The following is a 17,680-nucleotide window of genomic DNA, read 5'->3' as shown; positions in this document are numbered from 1 at the left end:
AACCACAGCCCCTGTTCTGTGTGAGCTCGGCTCTCCTCTCCTAATCGCTCGTTGTGCGCCGCCACCACTAATCCCTCATGTGTCCTGCTGAGCGCCCCGCTGCACTGTTACATCTTCTAGACCGGTCACACAGCGCTGCTCCGGGACTCCTTTGCTCTAGCCTGTCCCTCTGGTGCAGCGCTGTGTGTCTGTGTGTGCAGCGGAGGGGCGGGGCTCAATGGAGATGGGAGCCCGGAGAATTGAGAGGAGCAGCTGACCTCCGTGGAGCGGGAGGATAGCGCTGGCCTGGTCTCGGCGGGGACACTGTTGAGCGGGAGGATGGCGCTAGCCTGGCCCCTGAGCAGAGACTGGATGATGGTCGATGACGATGAAGCCACAAACAGCCGAGGTAGGAGGAGGACGGATCCCTTCCGAACTACATTACACTGTCTGTGGAGTGCCGAGTGGGGGTTCTGTCTGTGTGGTGTGTGTGAGAGTCAGGTGGGCCAGTCACAGTGTATGTGTCAGGTAAGGGGGGTCAGTGTATGTGTCAGGTAAGGGGGGTCAGTGTATGTGTCAGGTAAGGGGGGTCAGTGTATGTGTCAGGTGAGGGGGGGTCAGTGTGTCAGGTGAGGGGGGGTCATTGTGTCAGGTGAGGGGGGTCAGTGTATGTGTCAGATAAGGGGGGTGTCAGATAGGTCACATGTGTTGCAAGGGCAGAGTAAAGTGATGTCAGGGGCGCAGCGGGGAGGGGGGGGGGGGGCAAAATTAGGATTCGCCTAGGGTGTCAAAGATCCTTGCACCGGCCCTGTTGTAAGGAGACCCCCCTACGCTGAAAAAACGGCGTTTGGGTTTCCCCCTACAATCCATACCAGACCCATATCCAAAGCACGCTGCCTGGCCGGTCAGGAAGGGAGTGGGTACGAGCGAGCGCCCCCCCTCCTGAGCCGTACCAGGCTGCATGTCCTCAACATGGGGGGGTTAGGTGCTCTGGGGCAGGGGGGCGCACTGTGGCCCCCCCCACCCCAGAGCACCCTGTCCCCATGTTGATAAGGACAGGGCCTCTTCCCGACAACCCTGGCCGTTGGTTGTCGGGGTCTGCGGGCGGGGGGCTTATCGGAATCTGAGAGCCCCCAGATACCGACCCCCCACCCTAGGTGAATGAATATGGGGTACATCGTACCCCTTACCCATTCACCTGGAGGCAAAGTGTAAAAAAAAACACACAACACAGGGTTTTTAAAGTAATTTATTAGTCGGCTCCGGGGGCCCCCTCTCTTCTTTAGCTCTTTTACCAGGGGGGGCTTCTTCTTCCGCTCTCCGGGGTCTTCTCCACTCTCCGGGTGTCTTCTCCCATCTTCTCCGCTGTCATCTTGGCGCTCCCCGGTTCTTCTCCCCCTCGCTCTCCGGTGCCTTCTTCTTCAGGGTTGGCCGCCACTATCTTCGTGTGTTCGCTCAATTACTAGCGGCGGCCAGCCCACTCGTCTGTGACGTAATGGCCGGGTGTGCGGTTCGCAACGATTTATATAGTCCTCTTATGATGTCACAGTCCCATCATGCTCCGGTACCTACCTACATGGGTAGGTACCACGTGGGTAGGTACCGGAGCATGATGGGACTGTGACATCGTAAGAGAGGCCTATATAAATCGGTACAAACCATGCACCCGGCATATCAGCGGGAAGAAGCGTTGTGTCAACATCGGAAGAAGGCAGAAGAAGAGAAGAAGAGAAGAAGACGTCACAGAAGAGCGTGCTGGCCGCCGCTAGTAATTGAGCTAACACACAAAGATAGCGGCTGCCAACCTTGAAGAAGAAGGCACCGGAGAGCGATCGGAAGAAGAACCGGGGAGCGCCGAGATGACAGCGGAGAGCGGAGAAGATGGGAGAAGACCCCCGGAGAGCAGAGAAGACCCCTGGAGAGCGGAGAAGACCCCCGGAGAGCGGAAGAAGAAGGCCCCCCTGGTAAAAGAGCTAAAGAAGAGAGGGGGGCCCCCAGAGCGGACTAATAAATTACTTTAAAAACCCTGTGTTGTGTGGTTTTTTTCTTTTACACTTTGCCTCCAGGTGAATGGGTAGGGGTACGATGTACCCCATATTTATTCACCTAGGGTGGGGGGCGGTATCTGGGGGCCCCCTTATTAAAGGGGGCTCCCAGATTCCGATAAGCCCCCCTGCCCGCAGACCCCGACAACCAACGGCCAGGGTTGTCGGGAAGAGGCCCTGTCCTTATCAACATGGGGACAGGGTGCTCTGGGGTGGGGGGGCCGCAGTGCACCCCCCTGCCCCAGAGCACCCAACCCCCCCATGTTGAGGGCATGCGGCCTGGTACGGCTCAGGAGGGGGGGCGCTCGCTCGTCCACACTTCTTTCCTGACCGGCCGTGCAGTGTGCTTTGGATATGGGTCTGGTATGGATTGTGGGGGGACCCCCACGCCGTTTTTTCGGCGTAGGGGGGGTCTCCTTACAACCCATACCAGACCTAAGGGCCTGGTATGCCCCTGGGAGGGGGAACCCATGCCGTTTTTTTATTTAAAATTTGGCATGGAGTTCCCTCAGGATTCATACCAAACGCCGCAGCTAGAATTGGCGGGAATCCAAGTCGGATCCCCGTCGCTTCTATGACGCGCTCACTGGAATGTGCTTTGTCTATTCCAGCGAGTGCGAGATGTCGCCAAGAATCAGCGCCATGCTGTCGTGCTGGAAACACATGTACAGTAGCAGGTAAGTATAACATGTTTGTTATTTTTAAACAAAATCAAACAACGCTTTAATATAATTTTAATAGTGTTACAGTTGTTCTAAGTTTGAAATATAGCATATCAACTGCTGTAACTAATTAATGTCTTGAATTTTTAGGGGATTTACTACATGGCTTGTGCAATCTTGTGGAAATTGAAAAATTAGTCCTGCACAATATACGCTTAAATGAAAAAGATGCTGAAATTTTAGGTGAGTATGGCATAGCTAATAAAACTGTACATGATATACATTGAAAGATTTGTGTCACACAAACACAAATATACTTTTTTTTAATCCATAAACAGAAGAAGAATTTCAACCAAAATTCAGCGACATGATATTTCTTATATAAATAATATGTGTATTCTCAATATTTCAGGAACATAGAGGATATAAATCAATATACAACAGAAATGTCCCATGCAAACGTGCATGAATAGGCAGATTCCTCTGCAGTGTCAATCAGAAAAAACACTAAAGTTCACTGAGTTGAAAACCAAAAAATAGAGTCCCAATAACATGCATAGAAAGCCAGAACGAATCTTGATAATTGTTGTGATCTTCCTAGTGGAGAAAAGTAGAAAATGCCACCACCATACTTTTCAGAGTTCACTTATTTCCACCCAAGGTGCTTTGTATATAAAATGCTCTTACCAGAGCCTGTTGACCACTTTACTTAAAAAGATAGTCATACGGGCCAGTGCAGGATTGTGCCTACACACACATGGATATGGACTATTGAATCTCGTTTCCAGGCATTCCAGATAGGGGGAATATGCAAAGAAAAAAACGGTAGACGCCAATAGCGTAATAACGTTTTAATAGTAAAAACAATATAAAACACGGAAAGCCAAATGGCCTCTTACTTTAAAAGTGCCTACCAGGACCGCCTCCGACGTAGGCGGAGGCGGTCCTGGTCACGTGACGCCCCCCCGCTCTGGTGAGCTGACAGGAAGGAGTTGATGGTGGAACTACGGCGGTGGTATCTGATCCCTGCAACCCAAATTTGAACCGCAGATTGGCGGTAACAGGCCTGCAGTCCCAGTGCCGGGTAGGCACTTTTAAAGTAAGAGGCCATTTGGCTTTCCGTGTTTTATATTGTTTTTACTATTAAAACGTTATTACACTATTGGCGTCTACCGTTTTTTTCTTTGCATATTCCCCCTATCTGGAACGCCTGGAAACGAGATTCAATAGTCCATATCCATGTGTGTGTAGGCACAATCCTGCACTGGCCCGTATGACTATCTTTTTAAGTAAAGTGGTCAACAGGCTCTGGTAAGAGCATTTTATATACAAAGCACCTTGGGTGGAATTAAGTGAACTCTGAAAAGTATGGTGGTGGCTTTTTCTACTTTTTTCCACTAGGAAGATCACAACAATTATCAAGATTCGTTCTGGCTTTCTATGCATGTTATTGGGACTCTATTTTTTGGTTTTCAACTCAGTGAACTTTAGTGTTTTTTCTGATTGACACTGCAGAGGAATCTGCCTATTCATGCACGTTTGCATGGGACATTTCTGTTGTATATTGATTTATATCCTCTATGTTCCTGAAACCTCTGTTCACACATGTTTTGGAAACTAATGTATTAGTTTTTATTATTTATTTATTGTTGCACATTGCTGTGTGGTAATCCACATATCACAATCACTATTGTGTGGTTGAGCGCCCTCTACCTTTTATTTTTTCAATATCACAATTCAGTATTGTTCTATGAGGAGCAGCTTTTTTAGTTTAATTTAGCACCTATTTGTATTTGGCGCGGAATTTCACGTTTCTATCATTCTCAATATTTATTGCCAGTATATAATCAGTGAACTTCTTCACATACTGTATATTGTTAAAAGAATTTCCCAAATATTTTTTGGTGCAGTCCCCATGAAACCTACTTTGTATAATAATGTATTTTTAAATCATTAATTTTATAACATTATACAGATCTTTTGTATAAATATTGTATTAATATTTATGTTATCATATACATATAAATCAGTACTAGCAATTCACATGTGTGCTATAGCTGGTGCCTGCCCAGTTCAGAGGCCCCTCTCCTTTCCGCTGTATAGCTGAACTGCTGGCAGGATGGGCAGAGCTGCCGATCACTGTGCAGGTGAGTGGCCATGGGGTGAACAGGAAAATGAAAGTACACTGTTGTGTGTGTTGGGAAGGTGGGCAGGGGGCTACAGAGATGTGCTGTGTGGTTGGAAGTGCAGAGATGTGCAAGTGAGTACAGAGCAGAGATGTGTTAGTGAGTGAGTAATTCGTATATCGCTAACAAATGCGAACCGAATCGCCTCAAGGCGCTTTGCATCCAGAGTCGTGCTGATCCTTCAGAAGAGGTGGGTCTTTATTTTTTTCCTAAAAGCCCGATGGTTTTCTTCCATGCGAATGGTCGTTGGTAGAGCATTCCAAAGCCGAGGTCCTTGGACTGCAAATCTACATTCTTCCTTAGATTTGTAGCGGGATGTGGGGATTTGGAGAAGGTTTTGGTTAGGGGGGTGTGGGGTGCAAAGGTGGCATGCTGCATTGTACCATGGTGTGCTGGAGGGATACAGAAGATGCTGGGAGGTGCAGAGGTGCAGAAATGTGTGGAAGAGTACATAGATGTGCTGGGGATGTTGAGCTATGCTGGGAAATACAGAGGATGCTGGGAGGAGCAGAGGTGTGTATGGGGGGTGGGGAGTAGTGGGTGTGCTGAGGTTTAAAAATGCTTGCTATGCGCATGGAGGCTTACTGGGTGATAGAGGCTTCTCGGAGGTGCTGAAGGGGTACTGAGGTGTCCTAGGGGTATAGGGGTTATTTGGGAAGTACAGAGATCTGAGGGGTATGGAGGCATACCAAGGTGTGGAGAGATGTGCAAAGGGGTATGGCATTAGGTGTCTGAACACCTAACTGCCCCTGAATTGTTTTTGGGAGAGGTTGGGATAGTTATGCAGGAAGGGGTCCTGCTGCAGAACATGTGAAAGGGTCCCACTGCAGGACCATATTAATGGGCCCTGCAATGGGAGTAAAGGGCTCTGGATCAGAGGGAAGGGCCCAGGACCAGTGGCAAGGGCCACGGGATGGGGTCAGGGGGCCCTTCATGGTTTCTTGCACCGGGACCCTAAAGGTTCTAGTTACACCTCTAAAGAGGTCAGTATATTTCAGTGAGCCTCTAATCTGCTTCAAAATAACACTGAGCATGTGGTGGAATATTTGTGAGGAGTGGAAAAGGATTGTACACTTTTGACTTTTTGCTATATCATGGACTTTGTTGAATAATTTGAGCACTTGATCACAGGAATTTTGTGAATGTGATTGTAGATATAAGCTAGCAATGATATATATGTATATGGTATTTATAAGCACTGGGATGTGTATTTTATTAGCAGCTGCCAAATATAGTTATGGGGAGTGTGTCTGGGAGGTATTCACAGGGCAGTTTTTGTTGTCATTAAGTGTTCTTGCATAGCAAGATCACTTATTAGTGGGAATGCTATATTTAGGCTGCTTTAGAGTGGACAATGACATCATTAGAGCAGAGAGCTGTAAAAAAAAAATATATATATCTTTATAAAAAGGGGAAAAAATTGCTCTCACGCCCACAAGATCTACTTGTCATACACAATTTATATATTAAAACGTAGGAATTTTTGTCTGGTTTCAGGCAATGTGCTCAGTTTTGTGATCCGCATTTTACTTTTGGTTGCTGGAGCTTCTAAATGACAAGAGTTTCAAATTCTCTTCCATTGACTGTCATGTAAAAAAATCTATAAATCTCTCAGCAAAACGAACACAGAACCTCTTTTTTAAATCGCTAAGATGCACACATTTTAAGATTATCAACATAATTTTTATACCGATACGTTCACAAAGGCCTTGTGTTTCAAACGGTGAAGTCAATGTTTTACCTTTACAACCCCTTTAATGATCAAAAATAGGCTTTATAAGTACTGAAGGAACACTGCTTGTATGTCCTAATGATAGTGTAGTGGTTATGGTGAATGGCTTTGGTACGGGCTCAGCATTTCAGCTATACAGCATTCCCACGCATTTTCCTCAGGAAATGCATTTTCTAGTCATTTTTTATTAGTGGGAATGCTTTAATAAGCATTCCCAGTATTGATATCCGTAAATTTATTATTAGTGGGAATGCTTCAATAAGCATTCCCAGTATATGATATTGGTTTTTTATTATTCTTCTTCTTAATTAGTGGGAATGCTTTAATAAGCATTCCCAGTATTGATATTCATGTTTTAGTGGGAATGCTTTAATAAGCATTCCCAGTATTGATATTCGTTTTTTATTATTCTTCTCCTTTATTATTATTCCGTATGTTTTTTGGCTCTGCGTAACTTCTGCATACTTTCAGCTATTGAGACCATTCAACTATTAAAATGTTCATCTCGTTCAGCTAACGATGGGACTTCTTCAAGTTTTTTTGTACTATTTATATCTTTTAAAATATTAAGCTTTTAGACACTTTTTTTTAACATTGAAGTCAATGAGAACATGCTTTTTACCCCTTAAAATCTCATGTGATGCCAAATGCTTCTTCTCCTTCATACTTTCACTTACAGACACCAAACAAACTTTAAAGCGGTCACAAAATATTCAGCTATCCGGCTATGACTTTTCAGATTGATATCTTTTATAGTTTTTGTGAAAAAGCAATTTACGTTTAGTGTTTTTTTCAGAAAATTTAATCGGTTATAATGTATTCCTATGGAGGGGGATTTACAGTGTGTCATGTGACCATTACAGTGCAGATCATTGAAAAAAAAAATATCTTTAAAAAAAAGGGGGAACAAATTGCTCTCACGCCCACAAGATCTACTTGTCATACACAATTTATATATCAAAACGTAGGTATTTTTGTCTGGTTTCAGGCAATGTGATCAGTTTTGTGATACGCATTTTATTTTTAGTTTGTGGAGCTTCTAAAGGACAAGAGCGTCAAAATTTCTCTCATTGACTGTAATGTTAAAACGTCGTAAAAATTTACCAGCAAAACACACAAAGACACTCTTTTTTAAATCGCTGACATGCCCACATTTTTAAGTTTATCAACATAAATTGTATATTCCTCCTCACTGACCTGGGGGGGGGAAACCTCTTGAGGGGGGAGGGGTGACCAAGAAGTCAGGATACTCTCTACATTGCAGATAGAGAAAGGAGCTGTGTTTTCTAAAGATGGTGTCGTGGTTATGGTGAATGGCTTTGGTGCGGGCTCGGCAATTCAGCTATTCAGCATTCCCATGCGCATTTTCCTCAGGAAATGCATTTTCTAGTTATTAGTGGGAATGCTTTAATAAGCATTCCCAGTATTGATATTCGTTTTTATTATTAGTGGGAATGCTTTAATAAGCATTCCCAGTATTGATATTCGTTTTTTATTATTCTTAATTAGTGGGAATGCTTTAATAAGCATTCCCAGTATTGATATTCGTAAATGTATTAGTGGGAATGCTTTAATAAGCATTCCCAGTATTGATATTTAGTGGGAATGCTTTAATAAGCATTCCCAGTATTGATATCTGTAAATTTATTATTAGTGGGAATGCTTTAACCACTTCCATACAGGGCTTTTATACACACATCCATACCAGGTCTATTCTGGCACTTCTCTCCTACATGTACAAATCATAATTTTTTTGCTAGAAAATTACGCAGAACCCCCAAACATTATATATGTTTTTTTTAGCAGACACCCTAGGGAATAAAACAACGGTCATTGAAACGTTTTATCTTGCACGGTATTTACGCAATAATTTTTCAAACGCCTTTTTTATGGAAAAAAATTGTTTCATGAATTAAAAAAATAACAAAACAGTAAAGTTAGCCCAATTTTTTTGTAAAATATGAAAGATGATGTTACACCAAGTAAATAGATACCTAACATGTCACGCTTTAAAATTGCGCACACTCATGGAATGGCGCCAAACTTTGGTACTTAAAAATCTCCATAGGCAACGCTTTGACATTTTTTACAGGTTACCAGTTTAGATTTACAGAGGAGATCTAGTGCTAGAATTGTTGCTGGCACTCTAACGCAAGCGGCGATACCTCACATATGTGGTTTAACGGCGTTTAAATATGTCGGCGGGACTTGCGTGTGCGTTTGCTTCTGCGCGCGAGCTACTGGGGACGGGGGCGTTAAATTTTTTTTTTTTTTTTTTTTTTTTTTTTTACATATTTATTTATTTTTTTTACACTTTTTTTTTATTATCACTTTTATTCCTATTACAAGGAATGTAAACATCCCTTGTAATAGGAATGTGTGTGACAGGTACTCTTTATGGAGAGATGCGGGGTCAATAAGACCCCACATCTCTCCTCCAGGCTGGAAAGCATGAAATCGGTGAAAAAAAATTCACCAATCTCATGCTTACTGTTACTTAGCAGCCGCAATTGCGGCTTTGTTTACTTACAGGGACCCGGGCGTGATGTCATCACATCGCGCCCGGGTCCTCTGACGGTCATAGAGATGACTGGTGACCATCTGGTCACCAGTCATCTCTATGCTTCCTGCCAGCGCCGGACGATTCATTCTCCGGGCCCCCGATGGCACGGGAGAGCCCGGAGAAGCACCGGATGGCGGCGGGAGGGGGGGATGTCCCCTCCCTCCGCCTGTAAGAACGATCTAGCGGTGAAACCGCCGCTATGATCATTCTTACATTGTGCAGAATCGCCGGCACAAGAGAAGGATATCTGAATGATGCCTCTAGCTGCAGGCATCATTCAGATATCCACCCGCAAAGCCCAGGACGTCATATGACGTCCACCCGGATCGTTAGAAGTCCGTTGTGGACGTAATTTTACAATGGGCCTGGCGGGAAGTGGTTAATAAGCATTCCCAGTATTGATATTCGTTTTTTATTAGTGGGAATGCTTTAATAAGCATTCCCAGTATTGATATTTGTTTTTTGTGGGAATGCTTTAATAAGCATTCCCAGTATTGATATTCGTTTTTTATTAGTGGGAATGCTTTAACAAGCATTCCCAGTATTGATATTCGTTTTTTATTAGTTGGAATGCTTTAATAAGCATTCCCAGTATTGATATCCGTAAATGTATTATTCTTAATTAGTGGGAATGCTTTAATAAGCATTCCCAGTATTGATATCCGTAAATTTATTATTAGTGGGAATGCTTTAATAAGCATTCCCAGTATTGATATTCGTTTTTTATTATTCTTAATTAGTGGGAATGCTTTAATAAGCATTCCCAGTATTGATATTCGTTTTTTATTATTAGTGGGAATGCTTTAATAAGCATTCCCAGTATTGATATTTGTTTTTTATTATTAGTGGGAATGCTTTAATAAGCATTCCCAGTATTGATATTCGTTTTTTATTATTTTTCTCCTTTATTATTCCGTACGTTTTTTGGCTCTGCGTAACTTCTGCATACTTTCAGCTATTGAGACCATTCAACTATTAAAATGTTCGTCTCATTCAGCTAACGATGGGACTTCTTCAAGTTTTTTTGTACTATTTATAGTTTTTAAAATATTAAGCTTTTAGACACTTTTTTTAACATTGAAGTCAATGAGAACATCCTTTTTCCTGCTTCAAAACACACTTTCTGCCAAAAGTTTCAGCTCCTTCATACTTTCACTTACAGACACCAAACAAACTTTAAAGCGGTCACAAAATATTCAGCTATCCAAACATGACTTTTTAGATTGATATATTTTACGGTTTTTGTGAAAACGCAATTTATGTTTAATGATTTTTTTCAGAAAATGTTATCGGTCATGTGACCTTTACAGTGGAGATCATTGGAAAAAAAATTATCTTTAAAAAAAGGGGAAACAAATTGCTCTCACGCCCACAAGATCTACTTGTCATACACAATTTATATATCAAAACTTAGGTATTTTTGTCTGGTTTCAGGCAATGTGATCAGTTTTGCGATAGGCATTTGACTTTTAGTTCCAGGAGCTTCTAAAGGACAAGTGCCTCCAACCCCACTCCCATTGACCGTCATGTTAAAAAGTCTAAAAAATGTTCCTGCAAAACACACAAAGACGCTCTTTTCTAAATCGCTGACATGGCCACATTTTTAAGTTTATCAACATAAATTTCATATCGATGCGTTCACAAAAGCCTTGTGTTTCAAACGGTGTCGTCGCTGTATCGATCGCATGTACGGTTGTGGATTTATTAAGTTTTGTTTGAAGGTGTATTTCATGTATTTGGTCTGTGAATAAAAGGCGTTTGTAATGGTATTTCTTTCCATAAATAGCTTTCCTTACCTCAGTGCAATATTCCTCCTCACTGACCTGGGGGGGAGGGGAAACCTCTTGAGGGGGGAGGGGCGACCAGGAAGTCAGGATACTCTCTACTTTGCAGATAGAGAAAGGAGCTGTGTGTCCTAAAGATAGTGTAGTGGTTATGGTGAATGGCTTTGGCGCGTGCTCAGCAATTCAGCATTCCCACTCGCATTTTCCTCAGGAAATGCATTGTCTAGTTCTTAATTTTAATTTTATTTTTCTCCTTTATTTCGTACGTTTTTTGGCTCTGCATAACTTCTGCATACTTTCAGCTATTGAGACCATTCAAGTTTTAAAATGTGCATCTCATTCAGCTAACGATGGGACTTCTTCAAGTTTTTTTGTACTATTTATAGTTTTTAAAATATTAAGCTTTTAGACACTTTTTTTAACATTGAAGTCAATGAGAACATCCTTTTTCCTGCTTCAAAACACACTTTCTGCCAAAAGTTTCAGCTCCTTCATACTTTCACTTACAGACACCAAACAAACTTTAAAGCGGTCACAAAATATTCAGCTATCCAAACATGACTTTTTAGATTGATATATTTTACGGTTTTTGTGAAAACGCAATTTATGTTTAATGATTTTTTTCAGAAAATGTTATCGGTCATGTGACCTTTACAGTGGAGATCATTGGAAAAAAAATTATCTTTAAAAAAAGGGGAAACAAATTGCTCTCACGCCCACAAGATCTACTTGTCATACACAATTTATATATCAAAACTTAGGTATTTTTGTCTGGTTTCAGGCAATGTGATCAGTTTTGCGATAGGCATTTGACTTTTAGTTCCAGGAGCTTCTAAAGGACAAGTGCCTCAACCCCACTCCCATTGACCGTCATGTTAAAAAGTCTAAAAAATGTTCCTGCAAAACACACAAAGACGCTCTTTTCTAAATCGCTGACATGGCCACATTTTTAAGTTTATCAACATAAATTTCATATCGATGCGTTCACAAAAGCCTTGTGTTTCAAACGGTGTCGTCGCTGTATCGATCGCATGTACGGTTGTGGATTTATTAAGTTTTGTTTGAAGGTGTATTTCATGTATTTGGTCTGTGAATAAAAGGCGTTTGTAATGGTATTTCTTTCCATAAATAGCTTTCCTTACCTCAGTGCAATATTCCTCCTCACTGACCTGGGGGGGAGGGGAAACCTCTTGAGGGGGGAGGGGCGACCAGGAAGTCAGGATACTCTCTACTTTGCAGATAGAGAAAGGAGCTATGTGTCCTAAAGATAGTGTAGTGGTTATGGTGAATGGCTTTGGTGCGGGCTCAGCAATTCAGCTATTCAGCATTCCCACGCATCGCATTTTCCTCAGGAAATGCATTTTCTAGTTCTTAATTTAAATTTTAATTTTATTCCGTAAGTTTTTTGGCTCTGCGTAACTTCTGCATGCTTTCAGCTATTGAGACCATTCAACTTTTAAAATGTTCATCTCGTCCAGCTAACGATGGGACTTCTTCAAGTTTTTTTGTACTATTTATACTTTTTAAAATATTAAGCTTTTAGACACTTTTTTTAACATTGAAGTCAATGAGAACATCCTTTTTCCCGCTTCAAATCACACGTGCTGCCAAATGCTTCTTCTCCTTCATACTTTTACTTACAGACACCAAACAAACTTTAAAGCGGTCACAAAATATTCAGCTATCCGAAAATGACTTTTTAGATTGATATCTTTTACGGTTTTTGTGAAAACGCAATTTACGTTTAATGATTTTTTCAGAAAATTTTATCGGTTATAATGTAATCCTATGGAGGCGATTTAGAGTGTGTCATGTGACCTTTACAGTGAGGATCATGGAAAAAAAATTATCTTTAAAAAAAAAGGGGAAACAAATTGCTCTCACGGCCACAAGATCTACTTGTCATACACAATTTATATATCAAAACGTAGGTATTTTTGTCTGGTTTCAGGAAATGTGATCAGTTTTGTGATAGGCATTTGACTTTTAGTTCCAGGAGCTTCTAAAGGACAAGAGCGCCAAAATAACTCTCATTGACTCTCATGTTAAAATTTTTTAAAATGTTCCTGCAAAACACACAAAGACGCTATTTTCTAAATCGCTGGCATGGCCACAATTTTAAGTTTATCAACATAAATTTCATATCGATGCGTTCACAAGGGCCGTGTCTTTCAAACGGTGAAGTCGCTGTATCGATCGCATGCACGGTTGTGGATTTATTACGTTTTGTTTGAAGGCTTCGATAACTGATTTTGTGTGTGGATTCAAGCGTTTCTAGAGGTATTTTGATTCCCTAAATAGCTTTCCTTACCTCAGTGCAGTCCTCCTCCCCCACCTCATGTGGAGAAAGCCTCTTGAGGGGGGAGGGGCGACCAGGCAAGTCAGGACACTCTCTATATTGCAGATAGAGAAAGGAGCTGTGTGATATTAGGCTTTATAAGTACTGAAGGAACACTAAAGATACTGTAGTGGTTATGGTGAATGGCTTTGGCACGGGCTCAGCAAATCAGCTATTCAGCATTCCCACTCGCATTTTCCTCAGGAAATGCATTTTCTAGTTTTAATTTTAATTTTATTCCGTACGTTTTTTGGCTCTGCGTAACTTCTGCATACTTTCAGCTATTGAGACCATTCAACTTTTAAAATGTTCATCTCGTTCAGCTAACGATGGGACTTCTTCAAGTTTTTTTGTACTATTTATACTTTTTAAAATATTAAGCTTTTAGACACTTGTTTTTTAACATTGAAGTCAATGAGAACATGCTTTTTACCCCTTAAAATCTCATGTGATGCCAAATGCTTCTTTTCCTTCATACTTTCACTTACAGACACCAAACAAACTTTAAAACGATCACAAAATATTCAGCTATCCGAAAATGACTTTTTAGATTGATATCTTTTACGTTTTTTGTGAAAACGCAATTTACGTTTAGTGATTTTTTCAGAAAATTTTATCGGTTATAATGTAATCCTATGGGAGTGCTTTTAGAGTGTGTCATGTGACCATTACAGTGGAGATCATTGAAAAAAATTATCTTTAAAAAAAGGGGAAACAAATTGCTCTCACGCCCACAAGATCTACTTGTCATACACAATTTATATATCAAAAGGTAGGTATTTTTGTCTGGTTTCAGGCAATGTGATCAGTTTTGTGATACGTATTTTAGTTTTAGTTCCTGGAGCTTCTAAAGGACAAGAGCCTGAAATTTTCTCTCATTGACTCTCATGTTAAAAAGTCTAAAAAATGTTCCTGCAAAACACACAAAGACACTCTTTTTTAAATCGCTGACAAGCCCACATTTTAAAGTTTATCAACATAAATTTCATATTGATGCGTTCACAAGGGCCGTGTCTTTCAAACGGTGTATTCGCTGTATCGATCGCATGTACGGTTGTGGATTTATTAAGGTTTGTTTGAAGGCTTAATTCATGTATTTGGTCTGTGAATTAAAAGGCGTTTGTAATGCTATTTCTTTCCATAAATAGCTTTCTACCTCAGTGCAATATTCCTCCTCACTGACCTGGGGTGGGGGGGAACCTCTTGAGGGGGAGGGGCGACCAGGAAGTCAGGATACTCTCTACTTTGCAGATAGAGAAAGGAGCTGTGTGTCCTAAAGATAGTGTAGTGGTTATGGTGAATGGCTTTGGCGCGGGCTCCGCAATTCAGCATTCCCAAGCGCATTTTCCTCAGGAAATGCATTTTCTAGTTAGTGGGAATGCTTTAATAAGCATTCCCAGTATTGATATCCGTAAATTTATTATTCTTAATTTTAATTTTATTCCGTACGTTTTTTGGCTCTGCGTAACTTCTGCATACTTTCAGCTATTGAGACCATTCAACTTTTAAAATGTTCATCTCATTCAGCTAACGATGGGACTTCTTCAAGTTTTTTTGTACTATTTATAGTTTTTAAAATATTAAGCTTTTAGACACTTTTTTTAACATTGAAGTCAATGAGAACATGCTTTTTACCCCTTAAAATCTCATGTGATGCAAAATGCTTCTTCTCCTTCATACTTTCACTTACAGACACCAAACAAACTTTAAAGCGGGCACAAAATAATCAGCTATCCGAAAATTACTTTTTAGATTGATATCTTTTACATTTTTTGTGAAAACGCAATTTACGTTTAGTGATTTTTTCGGAAAATGTTATCGGTTATAATGAATTTCTATGGAGCAGGTTTACAGTGTGTCATGTGACCTTTACAGTGGAGATCATTGAAAAAAAAATTATCTTTAAAAAAAGGGAAAACAAATTGCTCTCACGCCCACAAGATCTACTTGTCATACACAATTTATATATCAAAACGTAGGTATTTTTGTCTGGTTTCAGGCAATGTGATCAGTTTTGTGATACGCATTTTATTTTTAGTTCTTGGAGCTTCTAAAAGACAAGAGCGCCAAAATTTCTCTCATTGACTGTAATGTTAAAACGTCTAAAAAAAATTCCAGCAAAACGCACAAAGACACTCTTTTTTAAATCGCTGACATGCCCATATTTTTAAGTTTATCAACATAAATTTTATACCGATTTCTTTCACAAAAGCCTTGTGTTTCAAACGGTGAAGTCGCTGTATCGATCGCATGTACGGTTGTGGATTTATTAAGGTTTGTTTGAAGGCTTATTTCATGTATTTGGTTTGTGAATTAAAAGCGTTTGTAATGGTATTTCTTTCCCTAAATATCTTTCTTTACCTCAGTGCAATATTTCTCCTCACTGACCTGGGGGGGGGAACCTCTTGAGGGGGGAGGGGCGACCAGGAAGTCAGGATACTCTCTACTTTGCAGATAGAGAAAGGAGCTGTGTGTCCTAAAGATAGTGTAGTGGTTATGGTGAGAGGCTTTGGTGCGGGCTCAGCAATTCAGCTATTCAGCATTCCCACGCATTTTCCTCAGGAAATGCATTTTCTAGTTAGTGGGAATGCTTTAATAAGCATTCCCGGTATTGATATTCGTTTTTTTATTATTCTTCTTCTTAATTTTCGTATCGTTCAGCTAACGATGGGACTTCTTCAAGTTTTTTTGTACTATTTATACTTTTTAAAATATTAAGCTTTTAGACACTTTTTTTTAACATTGAAGTCAATGAGAACATCCTTTTTACCGCTTAAAATCTCATGTGCTACCAAATGTTTCTTCTCCTTCATACTTTCACTTACAGACACCAAACAAACTTTAAAACGGTCACAAAATATTCACCTATCCAAAAATGACTTGTGATAGAGCTCCGCCTCGACTTCTCCTTCAGGACTAGTGAATAGAATAAATTAAAGGCATAGCCCCTCCCCCAACATTCTCCTTTCTTTCCTCATACCTTCTTGTGCTGGTGAAGAGTAGATGTATGTCCATACCTCTGCAGTCGGCAGCGTCCACCGGGTTTAGCCTTTCCCAGGCGCAGTCCCTGTTCTTGGGCCTGTAATGTTTGGGGGACCAGCTTGATCGCAGGACACCGGCTTTTTTAAATCAAAACTGAGGTTTATTAAACTTAAATGGCTTAGCAGCAGCAAAAACAAAAGAAATAACAGTCTCACCGACTTGTACAGCTCAGAACTGCTATCGCAGTTAAACAGTCCTTGCAGGTAAGTCCTTCAGTAGCAGGCTTTCAGGCAACACACTGCCAAGTCCTTTCACAGCTTTTCATAGCTTCCACAGCTTTCCTTGTCCACCATTCACCATGCATAGACTCTCCTACATTCCTTCACTCTCACCTGCACTTCCTGTCTGCTTTAAACTACTTCCTTAGACAGGTGCATTTACCCTTTCCATTCCCTTAAAGGCACCACAGTCCAAACAGAGGGGAAATATAACGTCCTTCCAGGACCCAGCCACGACGTCCTGTACAGGCCGCTCTTAGCGCTAATAAGACTGGGAACCCCTCTGTGGATCTGTTGGGGTCTTTTCGCAGAGTTTCCTCACAGGAACGCAGTCTGCTATCGCATCCATGATGAATGCAGTGGAGTCGCAAAAGGATCAGCTCACATCTTTCCAGGCTGGTGGTTTCCATTTTATTTTTAGGCATATATTGTTTTTTTGTCTCTCCCCTCTCCCATCCCTTCCTTCCTTCCTTCCTTTAACTTGCCTGTTAGGTCTCCTTTTAAAAAAAAAAAAAAGTGTGCTTGTTGTTTTATTTTTGTGATGCTCTCTTTAAGTCCGGTCAGTTTGATGGGGCAGGTGCCTTTTATCCTGACAGACTTGCAGATGTTGATTGTTTCCCCCGAAATCAGCGGTGGGCTACAGTTTTTGTTTTGTTTTGTATATCACTCGACATCACTGCGGCCATCTTGGATACTGGAAGAAGGGCCAGATTTGCCCTTTTCTTCCAGAGTCACTTTGCAATGGTGGTTTATGGGATTATTAGCCCATCCACCTGAGCCTAGTTAAGTTCAGATTCAGGGTTAGCTGTCAGAGTCTCCTCAGCTGTGCCCTGCTAGGTTTCACTGATGCTGCTCTGTGGTAGGTACCTTTTTGTTTTTATTCGAAAAAAAATGGTGATAAAAAAAATAAAATAAAAATAAATAAATAAAAAATAAATGTATGTTATAAAAAAAAAAAAAAAAGGGTCAAAAAACTCCATAGTTCCTTTTTTTCCCTTTCTTACTAAATTTCCGCAGCTGATCCTTCTGCCTAACTCCCCAATTAGTCATTTATCTTGCAACAAAGATCCTCGCACTCCTATTAGGTATGTGACCAACTATATGTGAGTATAAAAAAAGAAAAAAAAAAGT

At 41.0% G+C, this 17,680-nt stretch overlaps 1 protein-coding gene across 1 annotated transcript in view; it reads left to right on the top strand.

Annotated features, from left to right (window-relative positions):
- Positions 1-17,680, top strand: part of NLRC4 (NLR family CARD domain containing 4) — an 806,697-nt gene that overhangs the window by 188,624 nt on the left and 600,393 nt on the right. The window contains exon 6 of the mRNA XM_040350743.1: positions 2,837-2,929. Coding sequence (XP_040206677.1) covers positions 2,837-2,929 — 93 coding nt within the window. The remainder of the gene's footprint in view (positions 1-2,836; positions 2,930-17,680) is intronic.

Source organism: Rana temporaria, chromosome 4, assembly GCF_905171775.1.
Source record: "Rana temporaria chromosome 4, aRanTem1.1, whole genome shotgun sequence".
Taxonomy (NCBI): domain Eukaryota; kingdom Metazoa; phylum Chordata; class Amphibia; order Anura; family Ranidae; genus Rana; species Rana temporaria.
Note: the sequence above shows the minus strand (reverse complement) of the source record. Positions and strands in the feature narration are given on the sequence as shown.